The sequence below is a fragment of the Wallemia mellicola genome, assembly GCF_000263375.1.
Source record: "Wallemia mellicola CBS 633.66 unplaced genomic scaffold WALSEscaffold_6, whole genome shotgun sequence".
NCBI classification, from domain to species: Eukaryota; Fungi; Basidiomycota; class Wallemiomycetes; order Wallemiales; family Wallemiaceae; genus Wallemia; species Wallemia mellicola.
This window is the reverse complement of record NW_006531963.1, coordinates 104,000-122,916: the sequence shown is the minus strand read 5'-3', so window position 1 is coordinate 122,916 and position 18,917 is coordinate 104,000. Positions and strand designations below refer to the sequence as shown.

General features: G+C 40.6%; 14 protein-coding genes across 14 annotated transcripts; 6 read left to right on the top strand and 8 right to left on the bottom strand.

Moving 5' to 3' along the window:
* Nucleotides 1-127: 127 nt before the first annotated feature.
* On the bottom strand, nt 128-900 carry WALSEDRAFT_17178 (hypothetical protein; the record flags this gene model as incomplete). The annotated part of the gene is made up of 3 exons (XM_006957418.1): nt 128-444; nt 496-690; nt 726-900. The coding sequence occupies 3 exons, from the start codon at nt 898-900 to the stop codon at nt 128-130; spliced, it is 687 nt and encodes a 228-aa protein (XP_006957480.1).
* Nucleotides 901-1,184: 284 nt separating this feature from the next.
* Nucleotides 1,185-2,555, top strand: WALSEDRAFT_59996 (ribonucleoside-diphosphate reductase small chain). The gene is made up of 2 exons (XM_006957486.1): nt 1,185-2,077; nt 2,124-2,555. The coding sequence occupies exons 1-2, from the start codon at nt 1,214-1,216 to the stop codon at nt 2,490-2,492; spliced, it is 1,233 nt and encodes a 410-aa protein (XP_006957548.1). The 5' UTR covers nt 1,185-1,213; the 3' UTR covers nt 2,493-2,555.
* A 12-nt stretch (nt 2,556-2,567) lies between these two features.
* WALSEDRAFT_68281 (hypothetical protein) lies at nt 2,568-3,666 on the top strand (the record flags this gene model as incomplete). The annotated part of the gene is made up of 3 exons (XM_006957485.1): nt 2,568-2,708; nt 2,755-2,841; nt 2,888-3,666. Coding segments are annotated over 3 exons (1,007 nt in total), but the record flags the coding sequence as incomplete, so codon positions are not given.
* A 294-nt stretch (nt 3,667-3,960) lies between these two features.
* WALSEDRAFT_16946 (concanavalin A-like lectin/glucanase) lies at nt 3,961-5,590 on the bottom strand (the record flags this gene model as incomplete). Its single annotated transcript, XM_006957403.1, has 3 exons — nt 3,961-5,196; nt 5,245-5,402; nt 5,446-5,590. 3 exons carry the CDS (start codon nt 5,588-5,590, stop codon nt 3,961-3,963), a joined length of 1,539 nt encoding a protein of 512 aa, XP_006957465.1.
* A 1,314-nt stretch (nt 5,591-6,904) lies between these two features.
* On the bottom strand, nt 6,905-8,289 carry WALSEDRAFT_59995 (endoplasmic reticulum-derived transport vesicle ERV46). The gene is made up of 2 exons (XM_006957484.1): nt 8,233-8,289; nt 6,905-8,183 (listed from the first exon to the last, which is right to left on the bottom strand). The coding sequence occupies exons 1-2, from the start codon at nt 8,252-8,254 to the stop codon at nt 6,982-6,984; spliced, it is 1,224 nt and encodes a 407-aa protein (XP_006957546.1). The 5' UTR covers nt 8,255-8,289; the 3' UTR covers nt 6,905-6,981.
* A 23-nt stretch (nt 8,290-8,312) lies between these two features.
* WALSEDRAFT_68278 (hypothetical protein) lies at nt 8,313-9,095 on the top strand (the record flags this gene model as incomplete). Its single annotated transcript, XM_006957483.2, has 4 exons — nt 8,313-8,391; nt 8,436-8,576; nt 8,625-8,810; nt 8,857-9,095. The coding sequence occupies exons 1-4, from the start codon at nt 8,319-8,321 to the stop codon at nt 9,093-9,095; spliced, it is 639 nt and encodes a 212-aa protein (XP_006957545.1). The 5' UTR covers nt 8,313-8,318.
* Nucleotides 9,096-9,109: 14 nt separating this feature from the next.
* On the bottom strand, nt 9,110-9,727 carry WALSEDRAFT_17293 (hypothetical protein; the record flags this gene model as incomplete). The annotated part of the gene is made up of 1 exon (XM_006957420.1): nt 9,110-9,727. A coding segment is annotated over one exon (618 nt), but the record flags the coding sequence as incomplete, so codon positions are not given.
* Nucleotides 9,728-9,982: 255 nt separating this feature from the next.
* On the bottom strand, nt 9,983-11,039 carry WALSEDRAFT_37023 (hypothetical protein; the record flags this gene model as incomplete). Its single annotated transcript, XM_006957482.1, has 4 exons — nt 9,983-10,081; nt 10,128-10,387; nt 10,434-10,780; nt 10,827-11,039. The coding sequence occupies 3 exons, from the start codon at nt 11,037-11,039 to the stop codon at nt 10,267-10,269; spliced, it is 681 nt and encodes a 226-aa protein (XP_006957544.1). The 3' UTR covers nt 9,983-10,081; nt 10,128-10,266.
* Nucleotides 11,040-11,046: 7 nt separating this feature from the next.
* WALSEDRAFT_59992 (diacylglycerol acyltransferase) lies at nt 11,047-12,626 on the bottom strand. Its single transcript, XM_006957481.1, has 10 exons — nt 12,485-12,626; nt 12,338-12,442; nt 12,143-12,289; nt 12,090-12,099; nt 11,974-12,038; nt 11,617-11,919; nt 11,543-11,570; nt 11,368-11,494; nt 11,189-11,324; nt 11,047-11,140 (listed from the first exon to the last, which is right to left on the bottom strand). Exons 1-10 carry the CDS (start codon nt 12,610-12,612, stop codon nt 11,074-11,076), a joined length of 1,116 nt encoding a protein of 371 aa, XP_006957543.1. The 5' UTR covers nt 12,613-12,626; the 3' UTR covers nt 11,047-11,073.
* Nucleotides 12,627-12,932: 306 nt separating this feature from the next.
* On the bottom strand, nt 12,933-13,247 carry WALSEDRAFT_9562 (hypothetical protein; the record flags this gene model as incomplete). The annotated part of the gene is made up of 1 exon (XM_006957399.1): nt 12,933-13,247. A coding segment is annotated over one exon (315 nt), but the record flags the coding sequence as incomplete, so codon positions are not given.
* Nucleotides 13,248-13,627: 380 nt separating this feature from the next.
* sum3 (DEAD-domain-containing protein) lies at nt 13,628-16,423 on the top strand. The gene is made up of 4 exons (XM_006957479.1): nt 13,628-13,656; nt 13,708-14,216; nt 14,262-15,860; nt 15,908-16,423. The coding sequence occupies exons 1-3, from the start codon at nt 13,641-13,643 to the stop codon at nt 15,510-15,512; spliced, it is 1,776 nt and encodes a 591-aa protein (XP_006957541.1). The 5' UTR covers nt 13,628-13,640; the 3' UTR covers nt 15,513-15,860; nt 15,908-16,423.
* On the top strand, nt 15,613-16,422 carry WALSEDRAFT_31992 (3,4-dihydroxy-2-butanone 4-phosphate synthase). The gene is made up of 2 exons (XM_006957480.1): nt 15,613-15,860; nt 15,908-16,422. The coding sequence occupies exons 1-2, from the start codon at nt 15,640-15,642 to the stop codon at nt 16,374-16,376; spliced, it is 690 nt and encodes a 229-aa protein (XP_006957542.1). The 5' UTR covers nt 15,613-15,639; the 3' UTR covers nt 16,377-16,422.
* On the top strand, nt 16,415-17,004 carry WALSEDRAFT_4358 (acyl-CoA N-acyltransferase; the record flags this gene model as incomplete). Its single annotated transcript, XM_006957397.1, has 2 exons — nt 16,415-16,473; nt 16,518-17,004. Coding segments are annotated over 2 exons (546 nt in total), but the record flags the coding sequence as incomplete, so codon positions are not given.
* Nucleotides 16,513-18,867, bottom strand: WALSEDRAFT_68271 (cyclophilin-like protein). Its single transcript, XM_006957478.1, has 8 exons — nt 18,745-18,867; nt 18,666-18,697; nt 18,599-18,616; nt 18,529-18,551; nt 18,429-18,479; nt 18,310-18,383; nt 17,556-18,264; nt 16,513-17,511 (listed from the first exon to the last, which is right to left on the bottom strand). The coding sequence occupies exons 1-8, from the start codon at nt 18,785-18,787 to the stop codon at nt 17,058-17,060; spliced, it is 1,404 nt and encodes a 467-aa protein (XP_006957540.1). The 5' UTR covers nt 18,788-18,867; the 3' UTR covers nt 16,513-17,057.
* Nucleotides 18,868-18,917: the final 50 nt, after the last annotated feature.

Sequence of the window (18,917 nt, the reverse complement as noted above, 5' to 3'; positions counted from 1 at the left end):
TAATTTACTGTTGTCCATGATAAACTAGTTCAAGATGCAATCATAATAAATTGTTTACTACTTGATTAGGTATTCATTTATAACAATCGGCGGATTCACAATTATGAACGTCATAACAAAAAATAAATTAAAATAAATTGCCTAAAACGGAGTCCAATTTTTTAGACTTTTGTTGTTCTGCGGCGTCATCATATCCAGCCCTCTTTCTTTTTGCGTTAATCGATGGATTTGTTTCCGGTTTCATGTCTTGGCTTAAGACTTGTCGCTGTTTAAACTCATATTGCTTAGTTTCCTGTTTAGCAGATAACCCCTTAGCTTGTCTACGTTCTTCAATAGCTTGCTGCTTCTTAGCCTTGTCCACTCTCTTTAGATAGTCCTCTTGATCACGCTTGGATTGTGAGAGCTCATTTCGAAGTTTGGCAGCATGGGAGGCTTGCTCAAGAGCTAAGGTGAGTGTTTAGAAGATATACAAATAAGGATATAAGGAACACTCACCTATGTGTTCACTCAACATTTCCCACTTGAAACCCCCAAGGTATTTCATCGTCCAGATGTCTTCCCTATACCTATCACCCTTCTTCCCACCAATCGGTTGGGCATTTAAGAGTTCAGCTACCTTCCTCGCTATCTTACGCTTCTTAAACTCTACCCAACCTTCTACAAAGCGTGGATTCTTTGGATGAGAGTTGGCTAAAAATATAAGAAAATATATGATAATATGATACTCAACCTACAGGCTGGTGCTAGGTAAATTCTCCCAAGTTCGCCATGTTGTGCCATAATAGCTCTCACTTTTGAGGGAGTCATACCTGGCGGTATTCTCGTTATATAAATCATACCAGGTTTGGATTTCTTTATATCATCGCTCGTACCGATTTCGAGTTTATCACTTTCGCTCATTTGCGCTCAATAGAGAAGACGGAGAAGATAGAGAATAGAGTGGCAAAGATGAGAATAAGAGCAAATTTAACTTGTAGATATAATTTATATAGATTACACAATCATTTATTCGCTATTCTTCGGTGCTTGAAAATCTTAACCCGATAAGCTAAAGTTGACTGTATATGGAAACTGACCGGATCTAGTAATAATAATTACCAATTATAGTAATAAATTGATATTACAAACCAGACTGACATAATATTCGCTTAAACTTATAAAGACGCGTCGAATACGCGACTGAACTTCTTGACTTTTAACAACCAAGTAAAAAATGCCAGCTGTGGATCAAAACAAGCCAATTACAGAGCAAACACCTTCAAAGAAAGTCGCAAATCAATTAGAGAACAAGCTTAATATGGTCAGCCCTGTAAAAAAGCCTTCATTTGGTGAACAACCAAATGGTAGAGACCAGCCAGAAGAAGAGGAGGAAGAAGTTGTAGACGCTAACAACCTTGACCTTTCTGGTTACACGGCAGAAGAGCTGCGTGGCAAATACTTCGTTGGTGACGTGAACTGCAAAGAAGAAGACGAACCACTTTTGAAGGAAAACCCAAGAAGATTTGTTTTATTCCCAATTCAATACACAGAGATCTGGCAAATGTACAAGAAAGCAGAAGCTTCTTTCTGGACTGCAGAAGAAATGGACTTGTCGAAGGATATCACGGACTGGCAGAACAAGATAAACAAGGATGAGAAGCACTTCATTAGTCATGTATTAGCATTCTTCGCCGCATCTGACGGTATTGTCAATGAGAACCTACTCGAAAGATTCTCCTCTGAGGTACAGCTCGCAGAAGCAAGATGTTTCTACGGTTTCCAGATTATGATGGAGAATATACACTCCGAGACTTACTCACTTTTGATTGATACCTACATACCTGAAGCAGAACAACGTGATTACTTGTTCAACGCTATTGAAACTATTCCATGCATTAAGCGCAAAGCTGACTGGGCAGTTAAGTGGATCAATGACGAGAAAGCATCATTTGGTGAGAGACTAGTAGCATTTGCTGCCGTAGAAGGTATTTTCTTCTCTGGTTCATTTGCATCCATTTTCTGGCTCAAGAAGAGAGGTTTGATGCCTGGTTTGACATTCTCTAATGAATTAATTTCACGTGACGAGGGATTACACACTGTGAGTTTGCTACTTCATCACCTGTACCTATTAACAGAGACAACAGGATTTCGCTTGTTTACTCTTTGGACACCTTAACCGTAGACCACATCCAAAGGTTGTTGAAAAAATCATCACTGAAGCGGTCACGATAGAACAAGAGTTCTTATCAGATGCTTTGCCTGTCGCTTTGATAGGTATGAACGCGAAATTAATGTGTCAATACATCGAATTCGTAGCAGACAGATTATTAATCTCACTCGGAAATGACAAGTACTATAACGCGACGAATCCATTCGACTTCATGGAAATGATCTCGCTGCAAGGAAAGACAAACTTCTTCGAAAAGAGAGTTTCAGATTACGCCAAAGCAGGTGTTAAAGCAGACGACACGGCTGGAAAGGGTAAAGAGTTCACTCTTGACGCAGACTTCTAAGCTAGATTTTTACATTTCGAGCATTTTTGTACAATATTTATCCATCTTTGTTACTTCTATCATCAAAATAACTTGAAATGTCGCGATCAGTACAGTTAGCTGTAGGAATCAGCTACACTACTAATCAAAATAAGAGAATAAATTATAAATCCGTTGATATTCCGTTCAATATCAACGTGGGCGATGAATGGACAGAAGAGGATATTATACAACGGTGTAAGTAGGACAAGAGTCCTATAGAATAATCTTACAATGTAATTAGTTAAACCGCGTATAAATCTTACTTCAAATGTCGTATCTAATACAACCGTATCCGTTAATGGTGAACCATCCAATTTAACAGCGAATAGTGAGTAAAATGAGGGTAAAAATAACATGATTTAATAGTAAACTAGTCATAAATAAAGGAAATAAAAAAAGATCAGCGAATGGTTCGCAAAAACGGGTAGTAAAGCCAAGAAATGTTGGACAACCTATGACAACTCGAGGAAAGGATAAAGGGAAAGCGAAGGAAATGACACAATCAACATCAGCAGATAATTCCGACTCTGATAGCTCAAATTTAACACCACCACCACCTATCATTCCTGCTACAAAGGATAAACCAGAAAGGATTAAGAAATCAACAAAGACTGCACTAGCAACTAATGCCAAACTACTCGCAGAAGACGAGATAGTTTCTAAACATTGGAAAGAGTTCTCACATAAGACTAGCGCCGATATGATATACCTAAGTGAAAAAACTATACCACTATCAAAAGCATATTTTGGTGAAACAGCACTAGAAAAACAAACAAATAGACAAACGCATTTGGTATATAAAGATGATGCAATAATTTTATTAGTACAACCAAACAGTACAGATGTCAGATTAGCTAGAATAGTTAGTTTCGATTCTTTACGAGCGGTGAGGGTGAGAGAATCTAAAAGTAGAAAACCAATTTTTGGCTTTCAATTAAAGAAAGGGACGAAGGTACTAAATTTCCTCAAATTATATGGTTTTAATGATGACGATTGGATTCATTTATTCCCAAACGTGAATCATGAATTATTCTTACCAGATTATGAAAGTAAATTGGTCTATAGTCTTAAAGTCAACGCAAAGAAACTAGACATTGATCTTGAGAAGCTTTCTGATGATCAAGTCACATCGATTCAAAAGAAATTATTATGAATTAGTATTTATAGCATCAAATAAATACATCAAATTATGTTATACAATTGCTATTAATAAAGAGTGTAGAATTGTTCTGTATCAATCAACTAGATTATATACTTGTAAAATCGCTATTGTCCATTTGTTGATAAACCAATGAATGAAAAAATTAAGATAAAATATACTGTAATACTAGAACGAGTGTTGTGGTGTTATATATACCGTGTATTTCTTACTGAGAAAAAGCGAGAGGATATCTGATCCGATTAGAGACATTCTGAAAACGTACCATTGAAGTTCAAAACTAATCACTCAACATTCATCTTTGAATGAAGATTTTGGCCAACTATAACCCAATTTCTCCCATTGCGTTACATTTGCATTCATGTAAGCATCTAGGTGATCGTTGATATAATCAGTTGTTGGGCGACTAGGTGGATTGCATCCAACGTTGATATGATCTTCCGTTTGATATATTCTGACATAATCAACTCTCATAGTTGCAGGGAAGTTAAGTTTATCAAGTTCGACAGCTGAGAAACCATCTGCCATACCGAAGTTCATAATGATTGACATTGGTTCTTCAGACACGAGACGTTGGCCAATTTGAACACGTTCATCTGGTCCAACGGCAGCAGCGTTCATTGTCCATGTTCTGTCATCATCAACGAACCAAGTAATGGAGTTTGTATCGCGTGTTTTTGGATCAGCTGAATATTCGAAACCGAATTTCATGAATTCTTGTTTAGTTAATTCGTAGGCATCATTACCGAGGAAAGTAACACCAGAAACAGCTTCTTGATAAACACCACCTTTGTAGCTATTCAATTCTGTATTCGTGCGATCGTAAATTGGAGTATAATCTTCACCATCTCTCCAATCATATCCGTAGTCAAATGGAGCGAATTGACCTGATTGAGAAGCGGCACCACCTTTTCTGACGAAATCAGTTTGTGCTTCAAGGGCGTCAATTTCTGGTGCACCTCTACCTACGCTGTGGTGTGGACCTGGGTGATCTTCGCCTTTACATGTGCAACTTGAAAGCTTTTGACCAGGAAGGACAGAAAGTGCGTTTCCTTCATTGCTGTTGAGGGCACCTATTGGTCCTGTACCGCCTTTGTTTGTCTGGTTTGGCATAGTACCTACATCGCAACTATCATAACTATATGGCCATGTACCTTCAGTCGATGCACCATAACCTGGTCTACCGAGATTACCCATTGTCCATGCACCTGGCCAGAAACCAGATACGTCTCCACGACCTGGTAATTGTATTGCGAATTCAATTATACCACCTGAGAAGCAGAACTTGTTCCATGACTGAACCATACCGGATTTGTAATGGAGATCTCCAACATCTGTGTTTTCCATCGTTATTTCGAGCGCACCATCGCGAGTCATAACTTGCTCTGGTGAATACCATTCCATATCACCTGTTGGCCAATACCAGATGTTTACGGCCTCGAAGAATGGGTCTTCACCAGGGAAGAATGTTCTACCTTCTTGCTCGAATTCATCAGAGAATACTAACTTGTAGTTCTTTCCATCCTAGTAATATATCGTTAGAGGTGCTAGTAAAGAAGGTAAAACACTCACGTATCCCACTCTGTGTTTCACATCTTCTGGTGTGTCATCATCAACAAGACCTCTGACACCTGGTAAAACTGGTATTTGGCCGGTAGCATTGATACCACCGAGATTGTAAGCTCCCTCTGTAGTCTGTCCTTGATCACGGAAAAATGATAAAATTGGATCTATGACAGTTAGAGAGTAACAAACGTGAAAAAATCAACTCACATCCAGCAAAAAGCATGAGAAGTGCACCAATCAGTACGCCAATCATACCAAAATTTAGCCAACCTCTACCACTAAATGGGTAGAAACCAGAGCTCTCTGGAGCTTTAGATTTCACATCAAAGGTATGTAATCCATCATCATCCATATCCGTATCATCTTTAAGATGATCCCAAAAGAGAGCGTTTCTGAAAGGTAAGTTGGTGTTGACTCTATCATCATCTTCCTTCTTTTGTATAACGGTAGCTGGAATTGAATGTCTGTATGGACTATCTTTATACTCAATGTCAGTCGATATTGTTGAATACCGACTATATCTTGTATCTTCATTTTGCATAATTGGTGCTGTGAAAGTGGAGCTAAGGTTTGACTTTGAAGGCTGCATTATCTCAGATGACTGTGAGGTGTTAATACGATGTAATGGACAATAAGATGCTACATACGGCATAAGGACCGAGGTTCGCGCCTAATTCACCTCGTGCTACTGCTATAGTATCCGGACCAACATTGCTGTTATTTAAAGTCGCGTCAATTTCATCTTCGAGCGACTGAGGTTCTTTAGTAGGGGTCACAGCCGCATCATTTCTCAGTCCATAACTTTGACTAGCTGATGCAATTCTCCTTGCTGGGGGTGTGGCTAGATTGTCAGATTCGGCTTCAGCTTCAATATCGATATCAGCTGCACTTGCGCTATGTGGGGGGGTCGTCTTTGATTCTGTTCTAGGTGGTAACTTTGTTAATTTGCTCATTTGTGACTCTGATTTTGAACTTTTACTCCTGTTGCTGGCGTCTCCAGGCCGTTTTGGTGATTGAAGTGGCATTGTCTCTAATTTAATCAAACGCGTTCAAGAGGTGAAATTATTCAAACGGGCTACCTTCCTTTTTTAGTTAGTCGAGCGGTCAAACTATCCTAAAATGTTTTTTTTAGAGATAATTGTATAATGCAATCCGCATAATTTTAATTTATCCCGAGATCTCACACTAGGTACACAATCAGGGTGAAGTTTTTTATACTTTTTATATAACAGTTTGAGTGAATGAGCGTAGATATAAACAATTATCTTGTATAACATGTAGAAATCTTTTTTTTTTGCTTTTTTGTACGAAATTCTATACCAACTTTTTGGCAGACCAACACAGCTATATTTTCGGTCGATGTCTTATCTTGTCCCGGGTGTAGCACGGGGTAGCTTTTCTACACATTAACTAATTCGGTGATTATAGCACTGCCTCTATCTCCTTTATTAAGATGTGATAAGGCCATCTCTCCCCGACGTCAGCCTTCGCTTGTAAACCTTCCAATAACCGAGATGACAGTTCTGACAGCTATAAAACCAACAGTTATCACGGCAAATGACGGATGTTTACCCAAAGTCTATATTCTCGGATCTAATTATTCATCTGTCAGCGGATGTGATTATGCAGGATGCTATTTTATTATCACATCAAACTAGTTATGTATGCTGAAATCAATGCATTTTAGATAAAACTTTATTGTTCATATATTACATCATTCTCATTGTGACCGGGAATATGAAATTAGAGTAGCTTTCCATCAGCAGATGAGTGGGTTTTACCAGTGAGTTTCTGTCTTGCACCGAAAACACCAGCGTCAATAATGGACGCGACTGTGAGTACACCACCAACGATCGCGCATGTCGACGTTAAGAAGCTAGCAAATGAGCGACGAGATTCTGTGTAAATTACTCTAAGAGGGCTGATATCGTAATTAAAGAAGACACCAGGGAAACCTTCAACGCCGTGTAAGATCGTCTGACCGTGTCCATCTTGAGCGTAAATACCCTTTTCGTCAAGATTGCGCTCATAAGCAGTCGCAGAGTACTGATGTGAGTTGAGTTTTTCACCGTTGAGGAAATCGAAATCAGTCGAGACAACCTTGAGGAAGTACTGGAACATATAGTTGCTTACTTCAGTGTGTGCTTTTGTGTTGCTCAATGGGTCGTTAATGTTAAGCATTTCTTTCAAGTTGTCGGTATCGGCTGGTTCATTGCTAGACTTGAAGCTAAAGTGATGGAGGATATGTCCAAAGTCGTGATGATTGTTGGCATTTTTAAGATATGGAACCAAATCATGTATATGATGAGCGTTAGATTGGAAGGAACGACCCGGACTGATGTGGAAGTTGCCGACAACCTTGTTAACATCAACCAAACCAGCAACATTGCAACCTTCACTTGATTGTTCTTTGACTCTCTCAGCCCAGTGTTCATCAAGACACTGTTTGACACCATCTGGATTAACAAATGACCATCCTTGCTTAACGTATGATTCTCTAACGTCGTCACAAGTGTAGCAACATTTCTCCTCGTTTGGTGGTACACCGCCGTAACAACTACCACATTCACGTGGTTTTGCGACTTCGTTGAGATAACCACTCATACCTGCAGTTTTCATACCATCGATAGTTTCACCTTTCTCAGAGAGACGAGTGCGCACAATCGCGTGTCTAAGATCGCGTACTTGCTCACCGCTGACGTCCATAAGATCTAGAGAGAGCAAATAGCAAGGAACTCTAGGGAATGTAACGTTGAAATTCAACTGAAGCTTCTCGCTTCTGGATTGGTCGACGATAATGCGTGGTTTGAAATCGACTGCTCTGTAATCTCGGAATTCGTTGAAGGTGAGAAAAGAGATTAAGATAGCGCAGATAATAGTTAGGTAAGCACCAAAGTTAGTTCTGATCCTGCTTTCTTCTAGTGTTTTAGCGAAAGCATCGAAACCTATGAGATAGTTAGGGTTTATTATAGGCTAACTAATATGAATATTCACCCATAAAGCCTGATTTTGGCATTTTAGATATATTTTTTACTTGACAGTTGAGCTTCAAGCTTAGTACATTCCTAACAATCAAAGATATGCAGACAGAAAATTCAGACAGCAGACAGTACCCGACGCTATTCAGCTGGGAGGACCTAACGGAGATAATCTGTACGTATTTAGTTCTTATTTAGAATCGCTTTGACGATCTGTAGCTAGCGGGTGTGTCATCATCACTTTAATTTATGACTATCTAAACGTCCACAGCGATTTAGGTAAACTACGTCGGCATCCAGATCACCAGGAGGCGTACGACCAGTGGCGTTCAAAGATTATCGCCGCCCACGGCTCTATACGTCAGTTGGAACATTGGCTCTTAGCACCAGCTTTCTGACGTCAAACAGCACAATATCTTCTCAAAGAACGTTTAGGCTGGGTGATGTCTGACCAGACACCACCTCCTACACCCCCACCACAAGTTGCAAATCAACCAAAGTACTTTACACGCGATATACCAGACAAACTGCATAAATTACTCAACAACGATTGGGGATACGCTGTGCCACACAACGTCGAACACTGGGTTTGCTGTAAGTTTTTCCTTTGTTAATCACGCCATAGTAAGACGACCTATAGGGTCACGGATACCACTCATACACCAGGACTTATACACTAGCGATGTTGGCTATCAGAACGCGCTATCTAATGGTCTATACGGCTTCACAAATTCAGACAATCTAGATGGCGCCCAAGAGATACAAAACTGGATTATCAAGAAATTCGGCAAAGACACAACTGCAGCATACTTCCTGAACCCACCACATTTACAATCAGTTAAAGAAGTTCAACATTTTCATATATTTGTAAAAAGGTAAAGAAAAATTTTCATCTAGATTTTCTTATCTTTGACGAGTTGCTCAATTTCAGCTACGGCTTGGGTGAGAGTATCCTTTTGGAACTTCTCATCAGAGATTTGCTTGTTAATGTTGTTAATAACGGTTTGAGTGAGTTGAGCTTGTTCGGATTCTCTCTCTTGAGCTTCAAAACGAACCCATGAGTCGAGGACAGACTTGACCTCAGCGTTGACGGCGTTTTGTTGGGTGAGCTCGTAAACCTTTGATTCAGTTTGGGCGGTTTCCTTTGATAAAGCGAAGAGTGATTTTGTGAGGTTAACGACGTCCTTCAATTCACCGACGTTGTTAATACGTGATTGAACAGCTTCAGTGTGTTGGGTGCGTGAAGCATTGAGAACGTTCTTCATTTTCTCAATTTGTGAAGATGCCCAGCTGTTGTATGGTTCGCGGGCGATCTTAGCGATGTAAGCGAACAAGATGAGGGAACCAATGGCCAAAATAGACTCCTCGTTGACAACGTATAACTCTTGTGAGATTGCTGCTGCAGTCAAACCGGTACCGAGAACGACAGAACCAGTTTTTGAGACGACGGAGTTACCTGGAAGGCTGTCAATCAATGAAGAAGCCTTCTCAGCTGGTGCAGGCTTTTGTGAGTATTGACGTGCGCTGATAGCAGCCTTTAATGGTTGCTGTCCGATACGAGCGAGTGAGCCTTTTGATTGGTTAGTATTTTTTGTGGAGTGTTTGACTAGCCTACCAGCTCTGTTTACCAATAAGCGAGAAGTCCTATAAGGCGTAAGTATTTTAGTCTTTATTTTACTATTGAATATACTCACATCGTCGTTATACTTCAAGTTGTCCTCAGCTCAGCTCAGCTCTCAGTAAATACGACCGAAAGCGTTAAATTTAAAATGTCGAGTAGAGCGAAACTAGCGTTTATAGGCAGTCTCTTTTTCAGTGCGGCTACCGTATTCGCCGTCCACTACTCTCAGGAAATTGAACGGGATGTGAGTCTAGGATATAAAGCGAGAATAACAAACTAAGACCGGCTAGAATATGTTCCAGGGTGTCATAAAGGATCAGCAACGCGTGCAACTCAAGAAAGAACAAAAAGACAGACTGTTAGACTACGAGAGACAACTTGTACGTCGAGAAGAATTGACGAATCTACAAAATAGAAGTCTGAATTAGTCTACATTTCCTCTAAATCTGAAAGTAGTTCCTCGTCTTCAAATTCCCCGATTTCTACCCTGTCCGGCTTCACAAAGCTACCATACTTCTGTTTACACTCAAAGTAGCGCTTTCCTTGTATGCTGTTGGCTGTCGTTAGTGTTTCTTTAAAGCAAACATAGCACCCACCACCCGTCGTTCTTCCCAACTGGCTCATCAAGTTCAACGCCAATCCAATTCCCAGGTGAAAATGACGTTTTACCAACATAACGTACATGACCAAGCCTCTCTATTTCTCCAGCAGTTGATGGGTGTATTTTACATCTATCATTTACCTTGATATGCTCTGGTAACGGCTCTTTTTCGGCTTCTGCAGCTGCTTTGCTGAATCTACCAATTTCGTTCGCTTTCTTATATGCTAACACTGTATCACTCCGGTTTTTGTACTCCTCATCAGTCATATCGTATTTCTCCACCTGTGATACATCGGTATATTGTCCACCTCGTTCGTTCTTCTCGTCTGTGATATCACCAACCTTTTCGCTTCTTTAGCGTGTGCAGATAAGTCTAATGTAAACTCACGGTGAGTGTAGAAAGCTCCCTCACACCAGCATCCACTAAACTCAAGTTCATATTCATCAGTAAAACTCCATCAAGCGTGAGTGTTTGATTCTGTGATGGTATACCAACGATAGGCTCAAGACGAGCCCTCAATTCAGATAGCGTTATATTTCTCAAAAAGCGCCTCTCTGAGTGTGTATCCGGTGAAGTTACGAATACGTTTACTAATGACATTATGGTATCAGTTCAAGAGTTATTTATTAGTACATTAATCAACTAATGTTAATTCACGAGTACGATTAGCTGCGTAGATATCTTTATATTTGTCCCAGATTCTTGGTTTTGATGAGTGAAAAAGCAAAATACAAGTGCAAGACACTCACCTCATCAACTCATCAATGTACCTCGATTGTACATCTTCTAGCATCTCCTGTGATGGGTTTGACGTTTGTTCAACTTCAATTGCTTTTCCTACAACCGAAACAATTGGATGTCTGTATGGCATCAAACCGAGGTTGTCTGTAGACATGTTGGTAACTAAAAACCTAGCCAGTACACCTACAATTGAATATACCTCTGCCGTGGAACAAGGGAAGTGTGAAACCGAAAATCTTCTGGAATGTTTTTTGTAATTTGTGGATAGTGCTACCATCTTCAGTCGCCAATTGCTGATAAATATCATTTTCGCCCTTCACAGCGGAGTTAAGAGGTGGATAGATAAGCACGATACCACCTACGAAGGAGAAAACAGGAACAAGGTTAGCGCTGTTTGTGTAATTAGTAATAATATCACTATAAGAAGTATACTCACCCCTCCCTGATAGCAATTTTAATAAATCCTAATCTCTTCTTCAAGATTAAGTCGGAAGTACCTGGATGTGCGTTCAAACTTTCAGCTGCACCACCTACAACAATAGTAATGGCGTTTCCTGGTCCCTTTCTAAGGATCCTTTCACAGCTGCGCTTTGTAACGCTACAGATACCCATCGATTGGAGCAAATCCCTGTAGAACGGTACTTGAAAATTAGCTGTTAGAGTTAATAAATGTGGGTTTATGTTAGGAAATAATGAAGAAAATCCTGTAGCGTTAGTTGCAAAGTTAGCTAGTGCTCCCCTGAATCATACATTAGTCTTGAATTTAGCTTATTTAGTTTAGTTTGTAACATACATTCCTATAATCCCGTGAGGGTGGTAACCGAATACGTAGGCTTTGTCAGATGGTAATTCATCCTCCTATAAGCGACAATGTGAGATAGACACTATAAAGTACGCCAATAAACGCACCTTTACCATTCTAAACTCGATGAGATAAATCTCTAGGAAAGACATAGACCCACGAAACAGGATAATATTCGGCAAAGAATTTCCATATTCTACTATCCCTAAACCATTTTCTCGCCCTTCCTCCATCTTCCGGTGCGTTATCGATAAGGAATGCCCAAATAAGGTATGGGATCAATATCGGCCAAATCGGAGGGAATGAGCTGTGTGTATACTGTTATATGATGTTGTATAGACAGTCGTTTACCCACAGGCAGAGCAGAAAGAGCGAGAACGAAATAGGCAATATGAGTGCCCAAGTTGCGACTGCAGCCGTTTGGAGTCTCCGATGGCGGGGTACATTTATGGGAGCAAATCTGTATGCGTGAGATAGATAGAAACGTGGTAATTAGACGCACTTGACTCTAATATGGTCAGGAATATCAAAACCATGCTTGGAGTAGCTATTCAGACGTTGTATGAACGCAGAAGGTGAAGGCAATGGCGACGCGTTGCGCTTATTCTTTTCATTGTCCGCTGTCGTCATTTTGATAGTTGACTACAAACAGACGTTGCGTTCTTCCATTCTAAGATGATATCATATATAAAATAAAATACAAAATTAAGTTATAGTCTCATTTGGCGGATCTTTTCAACTTGATCGGCGATCGCTTCTTCACGTTGAGCTCTTCTGATGGAGACAGCCTTGAGAACATTAGGAAGTCTCTGTGTAGCGCCTCTTTGGCCAGTTTCCTGGACACCCCTCCATCTCCAGCCCTTCTGGAATGCCATCAACATTCTTCTTGTCATCCATTCTCTCTCGCTGTATGCGTACTTGTTCTCGAGTTCTTCCCTCGTTGGTTCGTCTGGGAAGTAGAATGGCTCTTCGAGACCGACGAGGGCTCTCTTGTAGAAACCCCTTCCGGTGGTAGCGTCACCTCTTCCCTTTCTCTTCCAGCGCATGTTCATACCTCTCACCAGACGTGGCTGGTATAAATCGGTGTGTATCCAGGTAGAGCGAACACCGTAGACAGCTAACAAATAAGATCTGATGTCTTGCTTTGTGAGTGAACGTGGTATTCTGAAGGTTGCGAAGTACGGGTTGTATTCCTTCCCTGCTGGTGTGTGGTTTCTCATCAATCTGAAGGTGATGTTAGGGAGGAAGACGGGTAAACCGACGAGGTTGAATTGATTCAAAGTGCTAATAGAGCCGTCTTTAATAGATTTCAAGTCATCATCCTTGTTATACTTGATACCACGCAATCTGTATCTCCATTCACGTTGTTTCTCTACCCACTCACGGCGTGCTTCTAATTCATTCTGGCTCGAGGGAGTGAAAGCGTTCGTAGAAACAGCCAATCTAAATCTGAGCTCCTCTCTCGGGGTCAATAGCGATTTACCCGTATACTCGAATTGGCCATGGGGATCATTAAGTTTTCTAGTGAGTTTCAAAGGTTTAGAATCTTTATAAGCAATATCTTGCAATTGTTTACGAGCTATTGTGAATATTCTCATTTTATTATCGTATGTCAGTTTAAACACATCAAAAATTCTCTCTCTTTACGAAACTCCCAAATGGAATCTAAAATGTGTAAGTAAATTTCTATGGCAAATAGCTTCTAAACTAATTCAATCTGTTTAGCAAACAATAGCGCAGGCGCTACACAACCAGCCAGGAAATACGTACCACCACACTTGAGAGCTCAAGAGAGGTCCCCTTCAGTTCCACCTGCAGTTGGCGCTTCTTCTCCAATGCCAGGCGCTTTTACTAGAACTCCTTCAAATTCTTCCTTCGCTGGAAGACCTTCAAAACCGCCTTCTTCCCTCCCACCTCGCACAAGAAGACCAGATGGTTACGGAAAATGGCTCGACGGTATTCACATTCCAGCGCCTAGAAACGAAAGGTTGGAGTTAGACTTGTTTGGTGAACCAGGCGATCCGTTCAAGCAATCAACAGGTATCAACTTTGACAAATACGCCGACATCCCAGTAGAAGCTAAAGGTCATAATGTTCCTGAACCAATCATAGAGTTCACAAACCCTCCAATTGATCCTCACTTACTCGAAAACATCAAATTCGCTAGATATACAACTCCTACCCCAGTACAAAAGTATTCCGTACCAATTATTGGTCAAGGTTGCGATTTAATGGTTAGTTCCTACTTACTCTTCTTTCTTTACTGACCACACACATAGGCATGTGCCCAAACTGGTTCAGGTAAAACTGGCGGTTTCCTCTTCCCTATCCTTTCAGAATGTTTCAAAAATGGTCCTGTACAAACTCCACCTGCAAATCCATCAAAGTATTCAACAAAAGTTTACCCAACTGCTCTTATTTTAGCACCAACAAGAGAATTGGTTAATCAAATACACGAAGAAGCTAAAAAATTCGCTTATAGATCTTGGGTTAAACCTGCCGTTGTATACGGTGGTGCCCCATCTGGTGAACAAATGAGACAATTAGATAGAGGTTGCGATTTATTAAGTGCCGCACCTGGTCGTTTATGCGATTTCATTGATAGAGGAAAAATTTCATTAGCAAATGTCAAATATTTAGTACTCGACGAAGCTGATAGAATGTTGGATATGGGTTTCGAACCACAAATTAGAAGAATCGTACAAGGTTGTGACATGCCTTCAGTTGAAGATCGTCAAACTTTACTTTTCTCTGCAACATTCCCAAGAGAAATTCAATTACTCGCTGGTGATTTCCTTAAGAATGAAATTTTCTTATCTGTTGGTAGAGTTGGTAGTACATCCGAGAACATCACTCAAACCGTTGAATGGGCTGAAGACTTTGAGAAGAAGAGTGTCTTACTGGACATACTTGAAGGACATATGGAACCTGAATCAAATAATAGAACATTAATTTTCGTAGAAACAAAGAGAATGGCTGATATCCTTTGTGACTTCTTGTTGCAAAATAACTTAAGAGCAACAGCGATCCACGGTGATAGAGATCAAAGGGAGAGAGAATATGCATTGAACACATTCAAAATGGGTTATAATCCATTGATGGTTGCAACAGCCGTTGCTGCACGTGGTTTAGATATTCCTCACGTTTCTTTAGTAGTTAATTACGATTTACCATCAGATATTGATGATTATGTGCATAGAATTGGTAGAACAGGTAGAGCAGGAAACACTGGACACGCTATATCATTCTTTAACCAAAATAACCTCAATATTGTCAGAGGTTTGGTTGAAATATTAAGAGAAGCAAAACAAGAAATACCAATTTTCCTTGAACAATCCCTTCAACAAGCTAGTGTATTTGGTGGTAGAGGTCGCGGAAGAGGTGGATCAAGAGGACGTGGAATGTCATCTAGAGGTGGCGGTTCCGGTTTTGGTTCACCATTTAGAAGAACAGCTTCATCCTGGGATAGCCCATCCAACAGTACATCATTCTCTCACGATTCACCTGCATATTGGATACAAAAAAGTTAAATAATAAATAACACATCCGCTCGCAAGTTTCAGATCTTCCGACTTTATATATGTAATTTTTATTTTATTTTATTTTAATTCGTATCGTCATACTCCCATACGCTGCTGAGTAACTGCGAAGACAGTGATGAGTTCCGAAGAGAGAAAATACAATGCGCTAAGCAAAGAACCATATCCAGATAACGTTAAAACCAGTTTTGATAGTGTCAAAGACGCAGTCGAGGCTTACAAAAATGGTGAATTCGTGATAGTCATGGATGATGAAGGGAGAGAGAACGAAGGTGATCTGGTCATACCAGCCTGTGGTATTACAGCAGAACAGATGGCCTGGATGATAAAATGGACGAGGTTTGTTCTTTGTTATGATGAGTAATAGATTGACTAACTATAAATAGCGGTTATATTTGCATTTCCTTAGAAGAAGAACGTCTCAGGGAGCTTGACATACCGATGATGACTGGAGAGAATACAGAAAAACATAGAACAGCCTACACAGTCACCGTGGATTATCTCCGGGGAGTAACGACAGGTATATCAGCAGCTGATAGAGCGCTTACTGCACGAATGTTATCACCTTCATCCGGTGCTGTCGCTAGTGATTTCAATAGACCGGGACATATGGTTCCTTTGCGTTATCATGCCGGCGGAACAACACAGAGGGAAGGCCACACGGAATCTGCAACCGATTTGGCTATCCTTGCCGGATTGCCACCTGCAGGATTACTCTGTGAGATTGTCAACCCTGACGCTCCAGATGGTAGTATGGCACGCCTCGACGATTGCTTCAAGTTCGCAGGAAGATGGGACATTCCAATTATAACGGTTAAGATGATTAAACAAGCTATAGAGAATCGTTCTTTATGAGTTTTTAAGGATTTTTGTATAATAGATTTCCCTTGCTTATGATTATCAACGAGAATCTGACTATTGTTGGTGAGAAACTAACGCTAGTGCCATATAAGTGAGCAACATACTCCCTAATGTAGGTAATATAACAGTCTATAGAGAGAAACATGTAGAAAGATACCACAAATGGATGTCGAACGCTGATATACTCGAATTAACAGCTAGCGAAGCACTCTCCCTTGAAGAAGAATACGCGATGCAAAAAAGTTGGCACAAAGACGCTGACAAACTCACTTTCATTCTTGTTGATAGCGCGATAAAAGATTATAGACTTCTGGATGGCGAAGAACGCGAGGAACACGGTCAGCCAATTGGCGATGTCAACATATTCCTCAACGAGGATGACGATATTGATATTGCAGAATGTGAGATCATGATAGCTGAACCAACACATCGCTGGCGCGGTTTCGCAACTGAAGCGCTAACTCTATTGCTCGGATATTACACTCAACATGTCGATAACACTCAGAAGCGCATTTTATCTGTAAAAATTAGTTATAACAACAAACCTTCCCTTAAGTTGTTCACTAAAATGGGCTTTGTCGAACATAAGCGTGTTGAAGTTTTCCAAGAAGTCGAACTTAGATGTCTAGAGGTCGAAAAATATAAAAATGTACGGCTATGCACGCAAAATTACATTTAAATACGCGCGTAGGCGCCTCCACCGCTTCTCTGTCGCACATCGCTGTTTGGATTGGCGTGTTTACGTGCTCGTTTAAATTGACGAGGGTCTATAACGTCATAGTCGACTTCTGCCCGTCGACTTTGATCCTCTTCAAGTCTGTCCTTTGCTGAGGAGTGTAATTGGTGGTTCATCCAGTCGCTATCATTTTCGGTATCCTTATCATAATCATACTCATCATCTGCTGGTGTCTCTTCACTATTTTCAACTACCTTAGCAGTACTCCTGAGACCTTCTTTGAAAGCCTTGAGCCTATCGAACGCAGCACCACGTTTTGGCTTGCCTTTCTTATATCCCTCCAACATCGCACTGTAGTCATCATCCCCCTTCTTTTCCATCTTTTCTGAAGGCTTTTTACCACTTTTCATCGCCTCTATGGCCTCCTCTGTTTGTCTAATCGATTCCTTTACACTTCAATGGGTGAGTTACGAACAACATGGGTAGAATACACTCACTCTGCGCTCGTACCTGTTGAGTGTTCTTTCCGTATAGCTGCAAGATCCACTTTGGGTTTGGTGACTTGTTCTTTAGGTGGTTCTGGTTGTGGCTCGGCCCGTAATTCGGTAATATTATTTTGCGGTACAACTTGTTTGTCATTCTTCACAATACGATCCTTGGAAAGTGTCTTGTCATCAAGTAAATCATGCGACGACTTCACATTCCTCCGCTGTCCGACTTCCGGTTGGGCTTCCTCTTCTGTAGCCTCATCACCAAAACTCAACAATGCTGTCTTCTTTTTGAGTTTTTTCTTGTTGAATTTCGCAAGTTCTTCCTCCCTCTCTCGCTGTCTGTCTGCCTTAGCCTGTGCCTGTGCTTTACGCTCAGCACGTGTGATCCTCGGTACGATATCTTCGAATGGGTTGATAACAATCTTCACTGTCTTAATTTTAGGCGGATAAAGTGGCTTCTCATCAGCATCCGTCTCATATGATTGAATTTTCAGTGCGTTAAATATCGTATCACCGACTATACGTCCAAAAAGTGTATTTGTACCCGTCAATTCCATGGCGTCTGACATTGTAATGAAGAATTGGGATGTATTGGTACGTAATATACGACCTCTATTATCGCGTTCGGCGGTGTCTGGGTCTACGCTGTGTGCCATACCGACTAGACCTCTCCTATTAAAGCGTAACCGCTGGTGTGGTTCTGTTTCGAAGGGTTCTACGCGTCGTTAGTGATACACGGAGGAGATTTTACTAAGCGTACCACCGTAGAATGATTCACCGCCCCTTCCTGTCCCTGTTGGATCACCAGTTTGTACTATGAAATCTGGCACAACTCTGGGTAGGTTTGAATTAATATCCTTCTTTTAGAAGTATACACACCTATGAAATATACAGCCATCGTAATAACCCTCTAATGAGAGCGCTATGAAGCTATTCCCAAGATGTAAGAAGACGGATGGTATATCATCAGAATACGCACTTTCTAACAGCTTTTGGACATTCCTGGTGTATTTTATTAGTAAATTCTATTAAAGCTATAAGAATCTTACCTTTCCCCATAATTCAAGCTGTAAAAAGCTTGTTATTTAGGTAGTCAATGTAGGATAGAATACACACCTCTATATCGCCAACCGTTGTCTGCAATACGACTATATAATGTTAAATGGCATCATATGTTATCTTTATATCAACGCACCCTTCCCGTTTGTGTATGGTTCTAGGTTGTATATGCTACTCATCGGTGTAATGACGAAAGAGGTGTTTCTGCAAGACCATACGATAAGATAAGATAACAGAAATATAAAATATTACTAATGACTGTCATACCTCCACTTACCTCATCAATATAAGTATGACACAATCCTCTCT

Excerpts from the sequence above, each read along its gene's own strand:
- WALSEDRAFT_31992 (XM_006957480.1), top strand. The coding sequence starts at position 15,640 with ATGAGTTCCGAAGAGAGAAAATACAATGCGCTAAGCAAAGAACCATAT. Across the intron at positions 15,861-15,907 it reads TGGATGATAAAATGGACGAG|CGGTTATATTTGCATTTCCT; the intron begins GTTTGTTCTTTG and ends AACTATAAATAG.
- WALSEDRAFT_59995 (XM_006957484.1), bottom strand. The coding sequence starts at position 8,254 with ATGCCAAAATCAGGCTTTATGG. Across the intron at positions 8,184-8,232 it reads GCCAAAATCAGGCTTTATGG|GTTTCGATGCTTTCGCTAAA; the intron begins GTGAATATTCAT and ends ACTATCTCATAG.
- WALSEDRAFT_59992 (XM_006957481.1), bottom strand. The coding sequence starts at position 12,612 with ATGACGACAGCGGACAATGAAAAGAATAAGCGCAACGCGTCGCCATTG. Across the intron at positions 11,495-11,542 it reads TTGTTCCTGTTTTCTCCTTC|GGCGAAAATGATATTTATCA; the intron begins GTAGGTGGTATC and ends TCCGCTGTGAAG. Across the intron at positions 11,325-11,367 it reads CGGCAGAGGTATATTCAATT|ACAACCTCGGTTTGATGCCA; the intron begins GTAGGTGTACTG and ends ACATGTCTACAG.
- WALSEDRAFT_68271 (XM_006957478.1), bottom strand. The coding sequence starts at position 18,787 with ATGAGTAGCATATACAACCTAGAACCATACACAAACGGGAAGG. Across the intron at positions 18,698-18,744 it reads ACCATACACAAACGGGAAGG|TCGTATTGCAGACAACGGTT; the intron begins GTGCGTTGATAT and ends AACATTATATAG. Across the intron at positions 18,265-18,309 it reads CGGTGAATCATTCTACGGTG|AACCCTTCGAAACAGAACCA; the intron begins GTACGCTTAGTA and ends AACGACGCGTAG.
- sum3 (XM_006957479.1), top strand. Across the intron at positions 14,217-14,261 it reads GTCAAGGTTGCGATTTAATG|GCATGTGCCCAAACTGGTTC; the intron begins GTTAGTTCCTAC and ends CCACACACATAG.
- WALSEDRAFT_59996 (XM_006957486.1), top strand. The coding sequence starts at position 1,214 with ATGCCAGCTGTGGATCAAAACAAGCCAATTACAGAGCAAACACCTTCA. Across the intron at positions 2,078-2,123 it reads GTGACGAGGGATTACACACT|GATTTCGCTTGTTTACTCTT; the intron begins GTGAGTTTGCTA and ends CAGAGACAACAG.